The 24,418-nt window shown below is 29.9% G+C and overlaps 1 protein-coding gene across 3 annotated transcripts in view; it reads left to right on the top strand.

Annotated features, from left to right (window-relative positions):
- The window catches only part of pns (DENN domain containing pinstripe), a 34,417-nt gene extending 18,047 nt beyond the window's left edge, over positions 1-16,370 (top strand). For 2 of the 3 annotated variants that reach the window (XM_088270047.1, XM_088270045.1), the window contains 11 exons: positions 4,765-4,927; positions 6,608-6,875; positions 8,325-8,360; positions 9,045-9,243; positions 10,114-10,364; positions 10,619-10,758; positions 10,895-11,013; positions 11,332-11,552; positions 12,782-12,964; positions 13,413-13,641; positions 14,691-16,370. In XM_088270047.1, the coding sequence (XP_088126173.1) occupies positions 4,765-4,927; positions 6,608-6,875; positions 8,325-8,360; positions 9,045-9,243; positions 10,114-10,364; positions 10,619-10,758; positions 10,895-11,013; positions 11,332-11,552; positions 12,782-12,964; positions 13,413-13,641; positions 14,691-14,880 (1,999 nt within the window). In that variant the 3' untranslated portion in view covers positions 14,881-16,370. The remainder of the gene's footprint in view (positions 1-4,764; positions 4,928-6,607; positions 6,876-8,324; positions 8,361-9,044; positions 9,244-10,113; positions 10,365-10,618; positions 10,759-10,894; positions 11,014-11,331; positions 11,553-12,781; positions 12,965-13,412; positions 13,642-14,690) is intronic. The other variant, XM_088270046.1, reaches the window with a different exon arrangement.
- Positions 16,371-24,418: the final 8,048 nt, after the last annotated feature.

Genomic DNA, 24,418 nt, shown 5'->3' with positions numbered 1-24,418 from the left:
TTATATTATTTATTGATTTGGCATTAACTTTGTGGAACAATACTGTATGATGATTTATGTGTAAAAATAAAACACTTGTATAATGGCACTTTTTGAATTTAGTAATTTAAATATGACTAGTTTTGAGAACTATAAATGTTCTCATTACCATTTAGTATTTTCACCCGTTGGTGAGAACACCCGTAGTTCTGGAAACTAGTCGTGTTTACATTAATAAACACAATAATTGGTTTTATACTAGTGTTTTATTTTTGTATTTAGATATCAATTTTCTCAATAATATTTAAAACATTTAATTTGTGATTAGTCATTTTTACATTTATGTTTTTTTTACAAAAATGTTAGTAATACTAGTATATAACCATTCAGTGAGATTTTTTGTCTACCGGTTTCGAGACGTACCCGTATCTTCGTCAGGATAATCACTACAACAGCATGCAAATAATACTACACGCCACTACCATACCACACACTAATAACTGCATAAAATGTTGATCACATGCGATTTTGGTCAACCCGAGAACCAACCAAAAATAAAAATAAAAATAGTGAATTGAGAAAAATCATTTCCGTAAATAATATATCAAATAAAGTTACCAAATACTTACATAAAAATACCAAACCAGCATTCTATACTAATAATGGCACAATTCTATTAAACAATAAAGATAAAAATAACATTCTAGATAATTCCAGTATATATCAATTAACTTGTGATTTGTGTCCATAAAAATATATTGGTATAACGTCACATAATTTTAATATAAGAATAAAAGAACATATAAGATGCCTTAACAATAATAACTTCTCTGAATTTCCCAATCATCTCATAGATTCAAATCACGTTTTCAACAAAAACACGGGAGTAAAAATATTAAATACAAACAAAAAATGTTTGAAACTTTATAACATGATGATTTTCTATATACGGAAGGCACTTAAAAATAATATTCCTTTAATCAATAATCAAATTAATTTTCCTTATGGTTCACTATTTGATTCAACATTGATAAAGCAAGAGTTGCCAACACCCAATTTAAACCCCGTCCACTCCTTTCAACCTATATAAACCCGACGTACTTTGACTAACATCCCTAGTGCATGTCAGACCTCGGCCCTTAGTGCATGTTTATTCTGCAATCCTTAGTGCATGTTGGTCCTCGGGTGGACCAAAATCGCATGTGATCAACATTTAATGTAGTTATAAGTGTAAATAGTGCTATGGTAGTGATGTGTAGTATTGTTTGCATGCTGTTGTAGTGATTGTCCTGATGGGTACGCCTCGAAATCGGTAGACAAAGAATCTCAATGAATGGTTATATGCTAATATTACTAATATTTTTGTAAAAAAAATATAAAAGTAGATATCAATTGTTCAATATAATAAATTTTCATGATTTCAATGATTTAATTTTTTAAAATTTGTTTATTTAAAAAAAAAATTGCAATAATTATAACACATTCTTGATTATTTTTTTAAAATGTTTCTTTTTCATCAAAAAGACTTCAAATCTTTCTTCTTCTAGAAAAAGAGATCTTCATAGAAAAAAATATATAGGTTTCAAAAGTGACAAACAAGCTCCAATAAAATAATAGATATTTTACCCTTTAGTATTTGTAATTTTGATATATTCTGCGGTTATTGAGTTAAAGAGGGAAGCGCAAAAGGTTAATGTGAAAAAATCACATAACATTTTTTTTCTTGGCTATAAAATATTAGGTTTTCTAAGGTTTAATAAAGTTTTTGTAAGAACCCTCACATCTATCCTCTCTGAAAAATATAAATGCATATAAGAAAACCACACTTCAAATAGTTCACATACCTAATAGATTTCTAGTTAAAATTGACAATTCGCTCACTCCTTTCAAGAACGTCATAAATAAAAAATCTTGATTTTTCAGGAGAACGTTTTTAAAGTTTAAAAATATAATAGAATGTATTAAAAATAAATATCAAGCCACCTATCGAACTGTTTACTGTGCAACAGATCTTTTTAGGTAAAACCTGAAGGTTTTTTCTCCATTTGAAAAATGTTTAAAATATTAAAAATAATAATTAAACAATACCTTTTCCTCAAAATGCAAAAACAACACTTTCTGCCCTGTAGCGGGTAAATATTAAGTTAAAAATATGCCTCTTTTGCTGGGATATAGTACATTTTCTGGGCATTCTGAAAACATGCACAACTAGAAATTGTAGATTTTTGATTTATGACGTTCTTGAAAGGAGTGAGCGAATTGTATGTCTGAATAAAAAAAAATACTAGGGGTATTTCCCATATAATGGCAACTTCCACATAACTGAAAATTGCAGTTTCCAGTAAATATTCATGGTACTGGGAATGTTTATCTAGTAATCCCACTCATTATCAGCAGTTTAGTTCAATTATATACTTCAAAGTACAAGCTTGTTTTTTGAGCTTTTCAATAGTAACCATGAAAGACGCCGTAATATCACAAATAGCTATTATTTTCATTTTACGAAAAGATACTGTGAAAGCTGTCATTTGGATGTACAAGAAAAAATGGTTCTGGTTGGAAAACATATTACTTAGTTAGAAATAACAGTGAATTACAAATGTTATTCCAACATGAGAGGTGCTGATTAGAAAACTGGGCTGCAATGGGAATACAGGAGTAAAAGGAGTGTTGGGTACCCCCATACTATTCCATCACAAGATAAAACAAAATGAAAAAATAGCATTTTTCACTCTACTATGTGTGTGCAAATTTAAACTTTAAAGGACTGCTATGCGAGTGTAGGCAGAAAGTAATGTTTGTTTATGTCTTTACAATGGTATTTAGGGGTTATAGAAAAGTTAGATAGAAAATTTGTCTTGTTTGCGCCTTTCCTCTACTGCATGTGATTGACATATTGAGTTATTCTGTTATAGTAATTAGTATTTATGTGTAGTGTTTGTAGAGCATGCATGGAATCTGAAACTACAAAAATGAAGATTAATTATTTCCCCAAATCACAAAATTCTTTACAAGATACGAGATGCAAGAACATTAACAATGTCTTTGATCATTTCATTTAATATATCTTCATCCTGGAGCAAAAAGTGACTAGTAAATTCGGTAAAATGAGTTAATTGTGTCAATTTGCACAGTCTTATGCTTTTCTTCTTCTTTTTCTAATCCTTATCCACACCGAATGGTGCATAGAGCACTGAATCCAACAGTGTTATCTTAGTCGTTAATAATATGAATGCAAGGTGACCAGTCCTGTGTTTCAGGTGATAATAAATAAATATTAAACGGAAAAAATCACTTAGATTTATTTTGACCCCCTTTAGAATCGAACCCGGGACCTACATCATCTTATGCTCTACCTATAATTTTTTTTAAATCAAGTGATAATTTTGTCTGGATAAAAAATATTAAAATTTTGAAGGTAAGAAAATGACTAAAACAGAAAACAGCAGAGCGATGAAAGAAAAAATAGTCACTTTCCACTCTATGATGATGATATTTATGTATTATAAATGAAGTAGGTGCGGTGCTTCTTGAGCTATGTTTTTTTTAGATACCTTACAGCTGTTATTACACCATTAATGGAAAAACCATCATCATTTTGACATAAGCCACATACTATTTTTTTATTAAAAGTATCGTTGGTGATATTGCATTGATTGTACGAGTATGACTAGCTATTTCTAGAACATTTAAAAGGAGTACAAAGAATGTTACTTTTTTTTACTACTCACATTTTCTTTTTGAGGTGTTACAATAATTTTTGTCAATATTTAAAAATGTTAATAAAATAAAAACAATAATGAAAAGAATATTCATATTTGTTTATTTTTCTGTAACATTTACTATTCTTGATAAAGCTTGTACTCGTATTTTCATATCATTAATGATTTACAATAATGTCTAGTTGATAAACAAAATTTCAACAAAAAAACATAATTTAAAAAATTTGTGAATCGGCTTACTATAAACAACAGATGTACTTTTGCCACACCAAAGCCGCCATGGCTTATATTTGATTAGGACCACTAAAAAAGTTTGAATAGTATATTCTTAGTATTCAAAAGTCCTTTTGTTCAGTCGTTGTACCTGTCCGACAGTTAGTTTCTGCAAACAAAACGGTCCCAAAGAAGTGAGTACTTTAAAAATACTACTTTCAGTTTTTTATATACCAAATTAAAGTAAATACAAGAATAACATTATAAACTAATAAAAATAACAACAACAAAAATTCAGAGAAACAAATATTAATGCTTCGAAAGAAATTGTTGATCATAATAGATACCTGTAGTTAATTTTTTTCCCTTAATTATCAAAAATAAAAATATTTTGATATCAACGATATCGTATCTTGATAGCTGATAATATGAAAAATGTATACAGCGACTGTCAAAAACTGCAATAGAACTTTAAAATACAATATATTACACTAACTCAAAAAAATACACATTTACACCTTTTTATGTATCTTCTGACACAAAAACTAGTGGAGTTAATTTAAGTAAAAAGTGCATAGAAAATTTATTTCATTAAGAAATAAATAGCATGGATATACGAGTACGTCCATACCCTTCTGCGATAGTTTTGTTTTACCATACGGGTATGGCCACACTCTTGGACAAGTAAAAGAAAATATTATTACTAGATATTTTTACATCCGTATTCAAGAAGTTAAGAACATAACACTCTCAAAGTTTCAAAAACCTTAGATTTTAATGATTCAAATATATATATTTTTAAAACCGATCTGAATTTAGTCACAATATTTTCATTTTGTTTTGTTAACAGAACAAATAGTTTACGACGAGTGAGGAGTGGAACTTTGAAATGGCAAACCAAAGAAATATCAATGGATAATATTCAAGCTGAACTTGGCAGAAAGTTGTCCACTGAGTCCACACCGGCTGCAATAGCTCAGAACAATAGAACATTTGTTGAAAAATTACTTAAGGTATACATTTTTGAGCATTTTTGAGTGACAAAAGATATTTATAAACATGCATTATTTTTTTGTTTCCCTTGTATTATTAAGGAAAACTACTCTAACTTGATAGTTATGCATTCAATTTTAAAATGCGAACATTTTATTTTTTTTGGAAATAGGATTTTGAATGAATTTTTTTAACGCAATGGAATTAGAAAATACTTAATTTCAAATGATATTGCTATCACTTAAATCTATTTCCTACAATCCTATCTGAATTATTCCTCACAATAGATCTATACAGGTCTTTGTGACGTCGGAAGCCTTACTTACTGGTACTGACCAGGTAAGAATCATTCAATACTAAAATTATGCCCACAAATCAATTACTTTATTTTCATCTCGTAAAATAAAAATTAATTACTGTTTTTAAAGAAACAACTTTAAAAAAATAATGTTTGCTAAACGCAATCAGATAGTATGTACATAAATATATATTAACCGTGAAAAAACGAGCCGGAACGCTGTTCCATAGAAAAAAGCCCTGATAATAATTATTAAAAAATCGAGACTTATTTTTGTCAGTTATGTCAATCCGGTACATGCTTTGTAATATCAGTAAAGCCTGCTTATTAATACATATGTATATGGATTTTTTTAAAACTATTAAAATTAATCATATGCTAGTACAGCTAAAAAAAATAGTTGACATCTTACAAGTTAGTTTAGCTTTTTTTATTATTTATATTTTATAAAACTAAAGTAATGTGTTAAAGATTATAATAAAATCATATCTATATAGTTTTTTCCACATATCGCTCACTCCTTTCAAGAACGTCATAAATCAAAAAACTTGATTTTTCAGGAGAACGTTTTTAATGTTTAAAAATAAAATACAATGTATTAAAAATAAATATCAAGCCACTTATTGAACTTTTTACTGTGCAACAGATCTTTTTAGGTAAAACCTGAAGGTTTTTTCTCCATTTGAAGAATATTTCAAATATAAAAAAAAATAATTAAACAATACCTTTTCTTCAAAATGCAAAAACAACACTTTTTGCCCTATAGCGGGTAAATATTAAGTTTAAAGTATGCCGCTTTTGCTAGGATATAGTACATTTTCTGGGTATTCCGAAAACATGCACAACTGAAAATTGACAATTTTTGATTTATGACGTTCTTGAAAAGAGTGAGCAATATGTTTTATTTGACCAGTGACCAAGATGCAGTTTCACCAAAAAATATCAGTGTAAAACTTAAATCTGTTAATGATTAGTTAAAACATAAATTAAAAAAAATTGCTACATTTAAAAATAATGCAAATTATGAAATGAATTAGATTACAAAGAAATCAGTGTTTTGGATAGCATATTTCTAAGTACAGTAAACCCCCCTATAATGTTGAGATAGGTACCGCATTATTGGAGGGAACTTTATGTGGGTGTTAATGTTTTAAATTGAATTTTTACATTTTAATCAGTGGAAAAGACTAAAATGAGTCATTTAAAATTAAAATACAATTTAAAAACATTAATAACCCATATAAAGTTCCCTCTGATAACGCGGTACCTATCTCAACGTTATAGAGGGGTTAACTGTATACATAACATAACATGTACATAACATATCAGAGTATAAAAATATCAGAATTCTAAATCCGTCTCTGTACAGAAAGATTCATGTTTTTCGAAAAATGTATTATAGGATTGCAAAAGTAAAACAAAAAAAATGTTATTGGAGAAAATGGGAACAGAAGCTGCTGATCTCGGGCTCGGAGGAGAAATTTCCATTGTTGGAGTAGAGGAGAATACGATGATCGCATCTCTGTGTGATTTACTGGAGAGGATATGGTCTCACGGATTGCAACACAAATACGGCAAGTCAGCATTGTGGATGCATCTCAGTAACTTTCAGGAGTTGGAACAATGCAATGACACTTCTAAGCCCATAGATCCCAAATTTCTTACACCAGGTAAATATCATTCCAGCAATCTTTTAAAAAAAAAAAATATTGGAGCAATGCAGTTAGTGCATTTTCAATCTCTATATGTATATATGGTATAACATGGTATAATATTAATAAAATCCATCAATTATTTGTTGTACTGTGACTACAATGTAAAGGCCTTTCTGTAATATTTCTATTGGAATATTCAAATAATGAAATGGAAACCTTAATAAAATAATGGAACAGTTTGTATAGACATGGTCTGTGATGTGCGTCTCTGGCAAATAGAGATTTTTTACAAGACAGTAAGCAAGTTAATCTTGAATTATATTTGTCCTTGAATCCTAAGAATGTCATTAAAATTTCTGGCTCTTAAGTGGTTACTTCTACATACATACATATACTGATGTTAGGTCAGAATCACTTTAAATTGGGTAAATTCAACTTAAAAAGTAACCTGTTTTAAATTATAACAGTCTCTTTATAAGGATTCTCCCTTTAACAATAATCACTTTGAAATGAACGAGGGTTGTTTTTTGTTGTTGGTAGTATTTGTTCTTTTTCTATACCAATATTGCTCTCTTTATAACTATGGTATTTCAGTCGTTCAAGTACCCCTTCTGTGTTAGTAGTACAGCGGGGCCAAGCGCCAGGCAATATCCTAACTAAGTAGTTTGGGTATTGGCCGGCATGTTTTGTTTTCTGCTTAACGAATGTCTAGCAACCCCCACTTACTATTTATTGTCTGTCCGCCTTAATTTCTACTGTCGCAATCAGTTGTTTAAAAAAAAATACCGTAACAATATTTAAAGTAATCAATACATTTAAATATTAATGAGAAACGCGTTTCTCATATATGTGATTATAATCCAGGATTCGGACCTCACATACTAATATAAGAGTTTCTGCTTAATAAAAAAGCTTCTTTACATCTCACCAATAGATGTCTCTAGTGAAGTTCTAGTGATTCAAGAACAAGGTTTCTAAATTGGTTCATATATATTGAACTTCCGAGAATTTGAGTAGTGTGGTTGTCAATAATGGGTAGAATTGGTGAATGTTACACATGTGTAAAGTGATCACTTAAACCAGCCTATGACGGTCGTCAGCCCCGTAAATGCCCAGACTTGCATATTCTTCTTTATCTGTGTTGAGATGTCAAAAAATATATAATATGTATATATATATATATATATATATATATATATATATATATATATATATATATATATATATATATATATATATATATATATATATATATATTGTTTTATGAATTTATAGTATTGTAAACTATATTTTTTAAGATTATTTCATCAAATATTGTTGTCTCTCTATATAACGATGACAATGCTCACTCCCTTGGATATCGTTATAAAGAGAGCCTACTGTATATAAATAACTCTTAGAGCTGCTTCTAAATTTAAGCCATATTTTTTATATATATTTCCATGCTGCTAATCTCCTGTGCAGCCCTTTCGTGGTGTGTCTTGAGGAAACGATTGGACTGTATGTTGGTTGTATAACCCTTTTTTATTGTAATATTATATTGCTGCTTTTTACGTAATCATTTCATTCTCAACCTTTTAACTGCCACAACAATTATGACATACTAAGACATGGTATACAGATACATGTCTGTTTCCTTGACATAGTGATTAGCGTATTTATCTACCATCCTGGAGATCCTGGATTTGATTCCCAGAGAGGTCAAAATAAATATAAATGTCTTTTTGTTGTAATGTTTATTTAATAATTCTCTGCACTAGTACCTGAAGACAAATCAACTTGCCTTCATGTAATTAATGATCAAATTAAAATTGCAATAATACAATGCAGATCCCTATGCATCATTGGGTACAAAAAAGGGTCAGAAGAAGAGGAGTCAAGAATATATTGGTATATCACCCTGTTACTCATAAAAGTGCTATCATCCCAGTTTGAGTTTTCTGTGATTAATTGTTTCCAGGGCCCTATTTAATTGATAGTCAACTGCAGTATTAAAAATTTCTAACTAAAACTGTTTAATAAAACATAAAAATTCCTACCTTAACAAATAAATGCAAGATAAATAAAATTGAATAAAATTACAATTTTTTATGCAGTGACGCGACAAGTATAGTTTGTTATTACAGTGATAATTTATTTCAAATAGTACATATCTTACCTTATGCATGTGTGTATATTTTAAAGATCTGTCATCTGTTGCCTTGGAGTCTGAGACGGTGAGCCAAAAAACTCAATCGCCAAATAGATCTCGAGACAGTTCTCGTGCTAGTTCAAGAGACAGTTCCAGAGATAGACTAAGCAGTGGGTCCAGCACTCTGGAAAGGAAACCACAAAACCCTGTCCCTCTGAGACCATTGCCAGAGAGCTTGACATTTGATATGAGGTAATTATTGTTAAAATGTTATCTATTACATATTTACAATGTAACTATTATTTTATTTTAAAATTAAAATGTAAGCATTCCTGTTTTAAATTAAAAAAAAAACCTCAACTCTCACAAAACATATCCTTCAAATGTCATCCAATGCTATCTTTAATTTTTCTGCCATATGTGATGGATATTTTTCTATTTAATATTAGTTAGGAGCTATTGGAACATATGATATATATTTGCGACACGCATATGTATGTGTGTACTTATTATAACGTAGGTATTTTCTTTGAGAGCTTTGTCAACAAAAAAAAACTATTGTTAGCTGTAATGGAATGACTATATTGAGCGGATGTGTTTGCTTCAGTTTTTTTTTAATAATTTTATTTATTATATATATATATATATATATATATATATATATATATATATATATATATATATATATATATATATATATATATATATATATATATGAATATAATTTGCTACAGAAAATCATCACTATGAGGTTAGGATTCAGGTGGTAAGGATCGGCTTAATTTTTTTTCATGGACATTTCATTTAACTGGTAAAACAGATTATTACAATACTGACATTATTATGCTTACTACATATAAGGCAATTTGGATTACTTTTATATATTTTTATAAAAATGTTAGTAATATTAGTATATAACCACTCACCGAGATTTTTATGTCTACTGGTTTCGAGACGTACCCGTCTCTTCGTCAGGACAATCACTACAACAGCATGCAAACAATACTACTAGTCACCACCATAGCACTATTCATTTGCATTAGTTTGTTAGATACACGGTTCCCTCCGATGGTCCTTGATGGTATGACTTTTCTCTTAGATAATGGAATATTTTGTTTTTAGGAATATTCAAGCCATGTCAGATATTAAAACGGAAATTGGATATGCCAGAGCTTGGGTGAGATTATCTCTGGAAAAAAAGTTGCTTTCCCGGCATTTAAAAACCTTGTGTGCAGATACAGCACTGCTAAAGTCACAATACAAGAGAACGTCATTCTTGCGCTGTGAGGAAGAGAGAGAGCAGTTCCTTTACCATTTACTTACTCTAAATGCTGTTGATTATTATTGTTTTACCAATACTTATCCAATGACAAGTAAGTAGTGAATGTATACAAATTTATTAATTTATCACGAGACAGTTGAATGCTTTTTTATTTTCTTTATAAATTCTTTTCACATAACATTCATATTGATAAAAATCTTACATTCAAACATTTACGAAAGAGCAAATTGCATAAAAGTAGGGTGTTTGAATGTTTGGGACCAATGTACATATTAAAATAAATTGATTGTGAATTTTGTTATCTGTTAATACATATCAGTATTTAATGTTATTTTTTTTAAACAGAGTTACCATACCGGGTTGTAATAGTACCTTCGAGGAAAGCTAGTGTTACAACTGCAAATTGTTGGGTTGCTGTATCTGGAACTAATGGAGAAACTCAACAAATCCCCATTCCCAGAAATACTATGGAATTTGTATTTCATGTAAGATTTTATTTTATTTGATTTATTCTTAAACTTTGAAGTTATACAACAGTATGTATAAAATATATTTATAAAACATTATATGTGAGTGTTAGTTTTTGCTTAGTTGCGTTAATTTATTTTATATTATTTTCAGCATAAGAATTTGGGTATTCTGACAACACTACGTATCGGGCATGACAATTCTGGATTATCCCCACGATGGATGCTTGAAAATATTTATGTCCGTAATGAAGTAACTGGCCATGCTTACAGGTATGAAAATTACTTTTGATAAAACAATAAATATACATACATCTTCACCCTTCAAATATTATTATTGAATAAATGCTAATATAATAATATTATATAAAATACAAATAACATTATTATCGGCGGACTAATATTTTATTTTCCAATGGTATTGTGGCCATTTCATGATATTTTTCTCAAGAATTCTGATTTTATTGCATTAAATGAAGAATTATAAAATATTCTTTGCTTAAAAATGAATAATTCTACATGAATGACTGTCCAACTGTGTCGTCAAAATACAATATGTTCAAATTACTATAATTTACTTTGATTTCTCAGATTTCCTTGCAACCGCTGGCTAGGCCGCGGTGTGGACGATGGGTCCACAGAGCGCCTGCTGGTTGCCCAACCAGCTTACAGTAATGACAGACGCAGCGGTGGAGGGGCGGGAGGCACACTGGACAGAGCCCCCGAGAGAGGGGCTTCCTCGCCCGCGCCTGCCAGCCCCGCAGGACCGCACACCACACATCTCTCTCCCTCTACTGTTCAACACATGATTGGTGACTTTATATGCTATTTTCTTTCAAAATACTCTTAACCCATCCGCATATCAGTTTTTTTATCAAAACATGTAAATATATAAAGACACTAATTTAATGTATCCCCGCATGTAAGAAAGTTGCCCCGCCCGGAGGAGAGGTGATATGGGTTGTCAAACAAGGGGGCTCTAATATTTTGCACCTGATAAAACAAGAACAAACACAGAAATAATCTTTAATGCAGAAAAAGGTACCATCAGGTAACATCAAATGTTTAGTGTGCGGTCCAACAACCGACCAATGACACCGCGCACGTGGCTGCGGTGTCAACGGCGTTCAAATTCAACCGAGTTATAACAATAAACTATATCATAAACTTATAACGTTTACTGTTTTACCAATAAATATGGTACAAATAACTATTATGCACATATTTTATCGTGTGTCTATATCAGAAATGTGATAAATTAACATGAAAACTTGAAAAAAAATAACTCAATAAAACATTACTCCTGGGATGTAAAGTTTTGATTTCTCACTGATTTTACTTGATATTTCAATCAAAAGGATAGTTCTATCCTTACAAGGACATCTTTGGTCAAGTGTCGTCAATAAATTTGTATTAAAATTATAAGAAATAATGTACAAATAGCTTTCTTTACTGATTTGTAGATATCACACGAAAGTATCTTAATAATATAAATTACCACGAATGGGGGCGTGGCTTAAACGGCGGCTGATTTGCAAATGTAAAAATATACCTACCGCCAACGGTTGGCGGCTGATAGGCCGATGGGTTAATGCAGTACTTACTATACTTTGCCTCAATATAATTCAGATAGTTTATCGTTCATACTAGTACCTACATCTATAGAGATCTTTTTTTAACTCTTTTATGCATGGGACACAGCATTGGATTAATGAAGTATTGACTTGATCACTAATTATATGAAGCCAAGGTGATAAGTCCTGCACTCATTCAAACATGTGTAAGTTGTACACTGGTAAGGTGTATGATTCCATTGAGGAAAAAAACCTTTACATGATGTATAACAGTATCTCTATAAATATATAATAGCATTTTACGAATACATTGATCTTTAAAGTAAATTCATAGTTAAATAATATTAAAAAAATATTTTCTATCCCAGTACTAATAAAATAACTATTTGTTTCTGCAAAATATTACCATAATTTTTTTCTCTGCTTAAAAAAATGTTATAAGAAACGTCTTCTTATTTTTCTTCAAGGTGATTGTGTGAATGCCATAGTCAAATGGCATTATCGCTCCAAAAGAGAGAAAGATGTCAGTTCCCTCAGTATTCTGCTGTGTGGTGAAAATGGTCTAGTGAAGTGTTTGGAACAAGCCTTCTTGTGTGGATTCAAGTCAAGCCGACTCTTTGGGAGAAACCTTTTCATATGGGACTATTTTGGTAATAAACACGCTTTATATGCATCTTGTTATTTAAAATGCGTCGGGTTGTTGTCTCTTGGTTAGTGTCGCGGACTCTACCACAATTTGATACCTGTTTTTAATAATGAGTCGCTCAGGCTCACAGAAATAGTATGAAATTGAATCATTTTTGTAAATAATAAAAACACAAATACAAAAAAAAAAGACTTAAAAAATGAAGATGGAGAAGTCATCGCATACATTATAAGCATGCCACAAAAGCTGACCAAATCAATCTTTCTAATTTTAAAATATGTATGCTCATTTTAAAATTTACTATTACTTTATAAACATAACCAATTACATATAATACTTATTCACTTAGGTTCACCAAATATTTGAAATATGCAAATATTTCACTTCTATTTCAATTACATAAAACATTTTTTTAAAAAGCATATTGATTATTTGTATGAATTTTATTGCAGTCAAAGTGAAGGAAGTATTTGAACAGAACTTGTCTGAAGAGTGTATCGATTCAGCCAGTGATAGTTCTAGTGGAGTTTATAGTTACCATTCTCCATCGCACTCTGCGAGGTCACAGGAACACACCACGATATGGAGATGCTATTGCCACTTAATGGACGAAATCAATAATGCTGGACGAACTTTGGGGAAAGATGGAAAGTTTCAATTATTCATCTGTCTCAGTTTAAGGTCAGTGATTATTTAATTTTTCAAAATTCAATCCTTAATGACTACACAATGATGTCTAGAATAATCCTCACATTCACTGTAATGGCATTTATCTCCCAAGATAGATCCAATTCCTACGAAATTTAGGATCGAAGGGGAATCACAGAACTATTTTAGACTGTATTCATAAATTTGAGATGGATCAGGAATTATGCCACTATTTTTAAACGGTCAGGTTTGAACCAGTTTGGGTCTGGTTCACTTCAAACCATTGAAAAAATAAGCCAGAAACTCCGATCTTCCCGGTCTATGTAGTGCAGTTTTATTTATTACAGTTATTAAAACCAGGTAAGATAATAACATCAGAAGTTTATTGTCGGCAATTGGACAGACTCCATCTGAAGCTGAAAGAAAGACACATAAATTTAGTCAACTGAAGTGGAATAATACTGCATAAAGACAATGCACAATTTTCTTGATGAAAAATCTTTGTAATTTTAAAAGCTTTCTTTTTTGCCATCAGTGCTAATGATGCTCTACTCTGTTGATAAAGATGAAAAAAATTACATAAAAATAATTGGGTAACATGCAACTATGTACTATGTTTATACCTTAACGGTTGAGGTTAACCTGCCCGGGGGTGAGTTTCTGCAGACAAAACTGTATCTGGGGAGTGAGTTTTTTTTATTTTTACTTTTAATAATTTTTTTATCATGGTCAATAATGCTACATATAATAAGCAACATATTTTCTTGAATAAAAAAATATATATAGACCAGTTAACTTATTTTAAATTGAAATTGACCATGTACGGCCACACCCCCAGACAGGTTGAATAAATAAATTAATTAATGTAAATTAATGCATTAAAAGATATACAGTCAAAATTTATGCCAAATTATTGTACTAAAAACATTGAGTCAGGTAACTGGAAAATGAAAAGAGGCAAGCTAACCTCATTTGTATGTACTCTACTAGCTACTTTTTTCTGAGCAATCATAAAACGTATTGTATTTAAAACGTATCGTATGTGTATTTCTAACTGTTTAAAATTTTTATTATTTTTTCAGAGAGCATTGGTTACACCGAATGTTGGTGCCCATGTCCATGACCCGAGTTACAACAGAAATGTATGAAGAACAAAGTTTTCTCCGAAAAAGAGGATTGCTTACTTTTCTGAGACAGATATTGGAACCACTTGATGAGTTTAATATTGTCCTCGAGAATTCTATTACGCAGGGTATTCTATCATATACATGAACAATTGTTTATTCGAGAGATTCATTCAATACATTTATTGATTCTTTATTCAAAAAAACTTTATTGATTCTTTGAAAAATATAAGATATATTGGTTAACGACCATGTTTTGATTGGCACATAGTAAGAATATTATGGGAAATAAATCTTCAGTAATAAAATGGGCTAAGCCACTGGTAAATTATTTTTTGTTAAAATCTGAATGAATCCATCACAAAGCATGGAAATACATATTGATTTCCTTTTAATTGACATGTATTTTTTTTATGGTAGACATTCAATATATCTGATTTCCTTGTAAAAAAAATGCTTTATTTTGTTAACTCTGATTAGTATATACCGAACATTGTACACATTTGGTCAATATCCGTATAGGTTTTATATTGACCAAATATAATATATCGAAAGGCAAACATAAATCAAACTGTAATATAAAAATTAATTTCCATTATGGAGGACCTTTTAAAAAAGGTTTTATGTTTGTAATTTTAAGGAGGATGTATGCTAAATATTGTTTTGTATCAAATGTGTCCTTTCTTATTTTACTGAAATATTTATTACATACTCAATAATTTTAATTAGAAGATATTTAACGACCTATTTTTTTAAACCAAAGATTTATCGTGATATATTTTAACCTTTTTTTATACCAAAGAAAATAATATTATTTGCTTTATTTAACGTGGACAAGGACTGGCAAATATATTTGAAATGTATACTTTATAATTTGAATCGACCCATCATCAGATGGTGGAATTGCCAATACCCTATGGGTCCCGTCCACTTGAGTGCACAACCCGTTTAACGGGCAGAACTTCGAATATTAGCTGTAATACTCAGGAGCCTTGTTTCTCCCAAAGAATAATTTTATTCTATATGCTCATTTTATAATAAGTATGTTTAAAATACAATCATCCTATGTTAGATGACTCATGGCAAGCTATTGACATTGTCCATTTTAGATATTATTTTATGTGTAAGTATATATTGTTAATTTCTTTATTAACCTTCCCCCCCCGGTGATATGTATTTACTACAACTCTTTGCAGCGACGGAAATAAATAATTTGTGAAAAAATCAAAGATCACTAATACACAAATGTTTCTGTGTGCGTGGCGTGGTTTGTGTATCTATACGCGCATGTCGTAAAGTGTTGACTGCGTTAGTAGTGCGCAGATAGTCTTACGCGGTGGTTGTGTAGCTACGCCAGCTATTGCGGTTACTTGCGATGTATTGTTTCCTCTTTTTTAGATACTTACCAGAGCTAAAATTACAAAATCGTTACATTTCAACTTCAACTATGGTCAATAAAAGCAACATTTAGGAATATTAATATTTTCCTGTTTTAAACCCACATTTGCATATGGTGTACAAAATACATATCACCGGTGCACGCGGAAGTTTTTAGCATCGTAAGGGAAGTGTTGACTTTCATTTATGTATTTTGTGATGTTATTTTGACACCGTTTTTACCTAAATTAAAAAAAAAAATCTTTATTATTTGTACCTTGTTTATATGTACAAGGTAAATTGACTTTTTTACCCTAATTAGGGACTTGTTGGTGAAAACGTCAATAGGGCATTACCCAAAATGACTCCACTTCATGGTACATGTAGTATGTCTGAAGGCTTCATTAATATGGACCTTACTAATAACCTCAATAGAACTTTAGTGATGAAGTATTACGTGGAAATGTGCATAATATTATCATTAGGGATCCAGTATCGCAATTAAAATTGAAGAACTTTGCACTTGAGAGTATAACTATAGATTTTTTTAAAAATCAATGAACATCTTGTTATTCTTTCTTTATTCTTGTAATTACATTTTTTTGCACATTCGTAATATTGAATGCCAGATGACATTATTAATAATTGGATCGGAATTTCAATTTGTTAATTATTTATTGTATTTTACCTTATTCTACTTGAAAAATTATACTTCTGCAACTTGTTTGATCGCCCTAAACATACGAGCATACGTGATACGCGTCTTTTTCACACCATTGCGCTAACCCTGTGCCAAAAATATTTAATGCGAGACAGAGAGAGGGAACACGCTAACAGAAAGTTCATCAGTTCCGTCCTAAAACCACCTATTATGGCAAAAAAAATCAGGTATGAATACAACAAACATTGTTTTCATAATTCTGTAGAAAAAAATATGATTTTTGTCCAAAGAATTAATTCAGAAAATAACCGGAGAGTAGAGTGGTTAAATGAAATTAAGCAATAACAAAACCCACCTTGTTTTTATTATTTATTTTGTTAGAGAAAAGAAACTTTAAAAACTCATCCATATGTGAGTATGTAACTTCGTGTTATTTTGTTTTAGAATTAAAAAAAAAAAAAATTCTTAGTTGTAATTTTTTTGTAATAAGATGCAAAATGGTGAATTTTGAATACCATTTTACAAATGAAATGGTATTGTAAAGATGTAATTATGATTGTATTTTATTTTTCAATCTGCAAAAATACATCGCTGCGAGAATATGATATAAAAAAAAGTCAAAATAAACATTTAAATAAAGTTAATAGTAAAATCATCTTTTCTTTGACACCTATTCTACGAGTGCAATATTCACTAAATAAAATAAATTATAAAGTGAGTTTTCAGTGAACCTGAAGATGGACAGATAGTTGTAAAATAGCGTCAGTAGTAATTATTATTTTATGTGTCACGAATGTACTTTTTCTAAATGAATATCCAAACTTAAATTTGTCATGTCTTTTAGGGATAATAACTGTACATTAAAAAATCCCAAATATATATTTTTAAGTAGTTTTAGCATCATATTCAAACAGCGATAGTTTTTGTTAATTACAGCTAAAACTTCTCATAATTTAAGTACAAAAGCAAAAGTTATTCTTTTAAAGTGTGTATGTTTATATAATACTCAAACCCTGTTGTGAACTAGTTACTAAATAAGTTTCTTTCTAAGAAGTTAGTACTAGGAAATTTGGTAGCATCTATAAAATATAAATATATATATATATATATACTTATATGTGTATATATATATATATATGTGTATATATATATATATATGTGTATATATATATATATATATATATATATATATATATATATATATATATATATATATATATATATATATATATATATATATATATATATATATATATATATATATATATATATATATATATATATATATATATATTATTTATTATATATATATATATATATATATATATATATATATATATATATATATATATATATATATATATATATATATATATATATATATATGCTTTGTATTATGCTATAATCCGATTTATAAATTCTTTGTAGTCATGTTAATAGTACGTATATTTACTATATTCTGTGTCTACAGCCCCACAGCTATGTATGTATTCATTTCTAAGTATGCGTATTATTTTCTCAGTATATTAAAATTAAATATTTGAATTGCCATATACCAAAGTTTGACTACCTCCTATAAATCCAGTGATTGATATTTTATAGTGTAATATTTTGTAAGTATTTCCTTATGTACCCGGTAATGTGATAAATATTAAACTTTACTTTTCCATTCAAGGCTGGATTTATTTTAGAAAGGGCTTCTGCCTGTTGGAGACCCCTCACTCCTTTAAATAATAATTTATTTTTACCAAATCTTGCTTTTTGGTTCACAAAATCATGTAGCATTAAAATGTAATGATTTTGACATATCCGACTATTGACATAGACTTTTTTTTGCCCTATGGTAATTTGTACCTTAATCTATAGCTTAACCTGTATGGGATTGTTTTAGACAATGCATAGCAGGGATAGATAAAAATTGACTCAATTTTATAAAACTATCAATGTGATTCATGAGAATACATATATACAAATATATCTTTAAGTATAATGTAGTCATTAACTATTAAATTTACCAATTTTATCTGTCCTTACATGCAAAATTTATTCTGAATTCATATTACAAACATTTTTTTCTATTTTCATTGCTGTATGAATATTGAATGGGATAATAACAATTGAAAAAGTCTAGTTGGTGTAGTCGATTCTAGATTGATAGATAGTCGATAGGGAGACTTTACTGGCTGGTCAAAAGTCAAAAACTGTTTTGGCTTCACAGGAACGAATCATTGATACAGTTGAGAGCTTACTACATCAAGGTTGTTTTTTTTTTAATGTTTATAAAGTGTCACAAGTAGGCACTACGTAGGGCATGGCTAAAAAATTACATTTGTATTTGACCCGATCCATAGTGAGGCTCGTTAGGTTACCATGTTGGAGGTTCTGGATCGAATTCCCGGGAGGGTTAAAATAAATATTAAGTGATTTTTCACTCTCAGATTTATTTAATATCACCCTAGATGGATACCTGAAGTACAGGGCTGATCACGTTTCTTTCTTGTATTTTATGATCAAGATAACACTCTGCTAAAAGATGCAGTGCCCTATTGGGTACAGTTAAGGGCAATAAAAAAAGCCATAGCCAAAAAAATCATCAACCATTAACTGATTAATTTAGTCTCCTAAGATCGACTAATCAAACATAAGAATGCCTAAGCATCGGCCTTTGACTATGTATCACTTAACTACAAAAAATTATATAATTAGATATTTTTACCAATTTTAATAAAAATCACAGTATCCCAAAATGTAATTATGACGACATTTTTTTCTGAAATATATCATTTTCAAATGTTGAAAAAATATAATTTTATGGTCCAATTTTATTTGGTAGAATGTACACTTAACTAAGACTCCAGTTTATATGTAGTAATTTTTTAGGCATATTAAAAATGGGCTTGTGTTCTTTTTAAATAAATAAAAAAACATGCATAATGTTTGCAAATGTTTAGATTTTATCTTTAAAACTATACTTGGGATGTGGTAGAATGTGTATGATTTTTCATTTAATATCCTTGAAAATTTTAAACAAATACAATAATTTATTATGCACTATACAATTTAATTAATACATAAGAAAACAAAAAAAAATTGTTGCTCATTTTATTATTTATCATTACATGATTTCTTCTTAAATATTGTATAATAGTTAAATCATTTAAAAATAGTAAATATTAAAAATATGATTGGATTTTTTTAAAATATTTAATACAAACAGTGCTATTTTAACTGAAGTTACTTAATGTCCCAATAAACCCCATTTTGCCCATGTTGTGTTGATTGATCCCTTCTTTTCAGAGTTTTGATCTGTTTCAATACTGATTTTTTTAATTATTATTATTGAAAGTGCTAATAAACTTGTAGATTTTATTTTATCTAGGTACTATTACATTTTTATTTCCTTGGATGGGTATGCCTTGTTGAGTGTCCAATGCATTGCTTTGCTCACGGCCTACAATTATGCGGATGAACAAGATTTTTGTGGTATTTTTCTTTTTCAATTGTGTGATTTTTTAAAAATTTTATCATACCCCAAGTATTGTGCCAAAATTGTATTGTAATAATATACGTGTTTGTTGTTGTGGTAGTATTTACATAGAAGTATAAGAGTTTTATGTAGCACAAATTATTGTTTTAAAAATACTATGGTACTAAAGGCCACACACATAATAATTGTATTTTTTAAATGCATTATATATATACACACATATATATATATATATATATATATATATATATATATATATATATATATATATATATATATATATATATATATATATATATATACATATATACATATATACATATATACATATATACATATATACATATATACATATATACATATATACATATATACATATATACATATATACATATATACATATATACATATATATATATATATATATATATATATATATATATATATATATATATATATATATATATATATATATATATATATATATATATATATATATATATATATATATATATATATATATATATATATATATATATATATATATATATATATATATATATATATATATATATTATATATATATATATATTAATATTACTATTTTTTTCCACATTTTTTATTCAAGCACTCCGCTTTTCAAAGAAAAATTATCTGTAGAGAGTCCCTAAATATGTACATATTGAATAAACACATCGACCTACATCCAAAGTTCAAGCTGGAAAAAAAAAACAATTTTTTGCCTTTAAAATTGATATCGCTCCATACAAAATAACAAATGTCATTGTTTTATCAATTTCTCAATCTCTACATTGATTATAAAACTCATCTCATGGAAACTTTACATTCTAACATAAAGGGTCCGCCAAATAACTTTTTTTTTTTGAAAATGCTATAAAAAACATCGAGTGTAGCTTCGGCTGTGTGGCACGTAGCGCCGTCCTGTTGAAACCAAATGTTGCCAATATCCTCCTCTTCAATTTTTGTGAACAAAAATCCGTTCAACATGGCCCGATAACGATCGCCATTGACTGTAACGGCCACTCCTTGCTCATTTTCAAAGAAAAATGGCCCAATTATGCCTCTGGACCAAAATCCGCACCAAACAGTGACTCGTTTTGGGTGTACCGGCTTTTCAATGTATGCGTGCGGGTTTTCTGTGCCCCAAATACGACAATTTTGCTTGTTTACATACCCGCCAAGATCAAAATGAGCTTCATCCGAAAAGATGATTTTTTTGGCAAAATCGGCATCTTCTGTAAGTCGATCGCAGGCCCACTCAGCGAAGCGAAAACGCATTGGATGGTCAGTTGGCTTCAACTCCTGAACCAATTGGACTTTGTATGGCGTCATACCAAGGTCTTTATGCAAAATTCGTCTCAATGATGTCTCCGAAATGTTCAATTGTTGAGAACGACGGTGAATTGATGTTGATGGCGCTTCACGCACACTTTCTGCCACAACATCGATATTCTCGGGTGTACGCACTGTTTTTGGCTTTTCACGCTTTGGTTTATCGATGAGGATGCCAGTTTCTTTCACTTTTTTCACAAGATAACGAACATACGGAGCTGACGGTGCTTCTCTTCTTCCAAAAACCGTACGCAATTTTCGCACACATTCTGCAACATTACCATGATTTTCAAAGTAATGTCGCAATATTTCCCAGCGTTGTTCAAGCGTATACACAACCATATTCGCTCAGCGGAAGGATAAAACTAATTATCTGTCAAATCAGACATGAGCTAAGTGTTACCATTCACGAAATAAGCACTAGTTGAAAAAAAAAACTTTAGATGGCGGACCCTATATATTAAATTAACAAAACAGTAAAAAATTATGGAATAATGGTTTCTTTTTCAATTTCAATTTATTCAACAAAAAAATAATATATACATAACAAACAATATTCAAGGCGTATATATCAAAAGAAAGCAAGAAGACTTAAAGGTGTAGAAGAATCCCGCTTTGGAAAACTCCTTCGGACACATGGAACAGATCAATATCCAATGTGATATTGTTCAACATAGCGGTAGCTCTTCCTACAGGCATAACCATCGGCAGGTTGGTCCTGTGTATAGGAATGTGAAACAATCTATGTCGACGCTGTCTTAGGTAACTATCGGGAACATACAGACCAATGTTCCGGATAATTTCAGGATTATCGATCATACCGCGCAACAATCGATAAAAATGCGTAATCAAATACACATTCCTTCTAGTCTCTAAACTATTGTAGCCAAGCATACCCTGGAGAAACTGGGTCGGGTAGAGCCAAGGATAATAGCCGTACGCTCTCATGTAGAGATACCTCAAAAACTTTTTTTGGACTTTCTCTACCATAAGAGAGTACTTAAGCTCGTGTGGCCCCCAAATCATCGAGCCACTCTCGAGTCTAATTCGCACCAAGGAGTTATAAAGAGTTCTCAGCACGCGGGTATTTTCGAAAACCCTGGCAGTACGCAGAACATATCCTAGCATTTTCAATGCATTACCACTGACTTCTTCTATGTGATCGTGAAATGTCAGGGTGCTCACAAATCTAACGCCCAGATCCCTAACATTCGATGCTCGTATCAGATTTTTTACAAGTATCAAATTGTATTATATGACAAAAGGACGGTTTATATTCCACACACATTATTTATCGTGTTGATGCAGTAGCCACTCTAAAACAATATTTTTTGTGTTCGCCGCATAGTGTTAACATGAGAAATTATATTTTTTTGTAATATAACTTTTTTATTTTGTTAATTATTTTTTAAATTTGTTTATTATGATGGTAAAAAAATCTCAATGAAAATGATTGTTATTGATATCAATATTTTTGACATTTGTTTTTCTTCTTAATTATCTATAGGTTACCTACCCTTATATACTAGAAAGATGTTATGTATTATAATATTGTAGATATGTGTTTATCATAAGACTAAACCATTTTAATTTCTTGCCAAATATGTCAAATTCAATAAATTATTATTATCTGTAAGAGATTTTCGTTTTTATTTTACCTCCTATACAGATTTGAAGTTTCGCAGTGAATTTTAATATAGACTTACCATTTCTTACCTCTGAACCTTTGGTGAAAACTTCTTTGTGGGAGATTTTTTTTAACTTTTTTGTTGTTGTTGTAAATCATAGAATGGATCAATATGTTCTTTTGCAAAATAGTTTTATTTGTAAGTATGTAAAGTAATGTATCATATAAACGTTTGTACATTATTTTAGATTAACGGAACTTATTATAAATTGAAATGACCTCTAGATGAAATATTTAAAATAGCCAAAACCGTACACTTAAAAGGAAAAAAGATTTTATAATAACCAAATAATTTTGGATAGTTTATGTAACTCCATTTTTATAAAATACTGCCTCAATGGCGCTTATATTGTCGTGAATTAATGTGATAATTAATTATGATGGTGATAATTAATTATGATGGTGATGAATAAAACAACAACTTTACTCAAAAAACATAATGAGATGTCAAGACAAAAAAACATGAATTTGAAATATAGAATTATACAATTGTGAGTCATGGATGACCAAAAATAAAAAAAATAACATTTAGTCATTTAAAATATGGTGTTGGAGGAACCAACCGACGATCAGACGGTCGAAAAAATATCCGTAAAACGATGTATGCACATGATATAAAACGATAATTTTTTGACAAATGTATTTGAGGGAATATTAACAAAAAGGAGGGTAGGCTAAGAAGAAGCTAAATCCAACAAATAATGGGAAAAATTGGAAGAAATTACACCGACAAGAGCGCAGTCACTAAATACAAATATGTAGCTAGAAGTTTTGATATATTTAATAAAATGTTTTATCTTGGGGAAAAAATGTGAAGTCAATATGTATATATAATTCAGACTGGTACCTATTTAAAGGCCTGTGGAACCTTTTTACTGGTACCTTTTTACGGCCTGCGGAATTTTCACCTCACGAGAGACCACCGCCGAAAGACCTAGAAATCGTTTTAGTTTTGCCTCCCAATCTCCGATCTTCAATCTCCGACACATCACGGAACTATACGGAATCAGCCGAACCATGTCGTAACTACTCGTTTTTAGGAGGGGAGGGAGTAAATGAAAGAGAAGCTGGTGGAGTTACCGCGTTTTATTTCAGGAAAAACTTTTTCTCAGTCTATATTT

This window comes from Brachycentrus maculatus, unplaced genomic scaffold (assembly GCF_059751285.1).
Source record: "Brachycentrus maculatus isolate JH-2025_06_01 unplaced genomic scaffold, ASM5975128v1 h1tg000370l, whole genome shotgun sequence".
In the NCBI taxonomy this organism is placed as follows: domain Eukaryota; kingdom Metazoa; phylum Arthropoda; class Insecta; order Trichoptera; family Brachycentridae; genus Brachycentrus; species Brachycentrus maculatus.
This window is presented reverse-complemented; position numbering and strand designations above follow the sequence as displayed.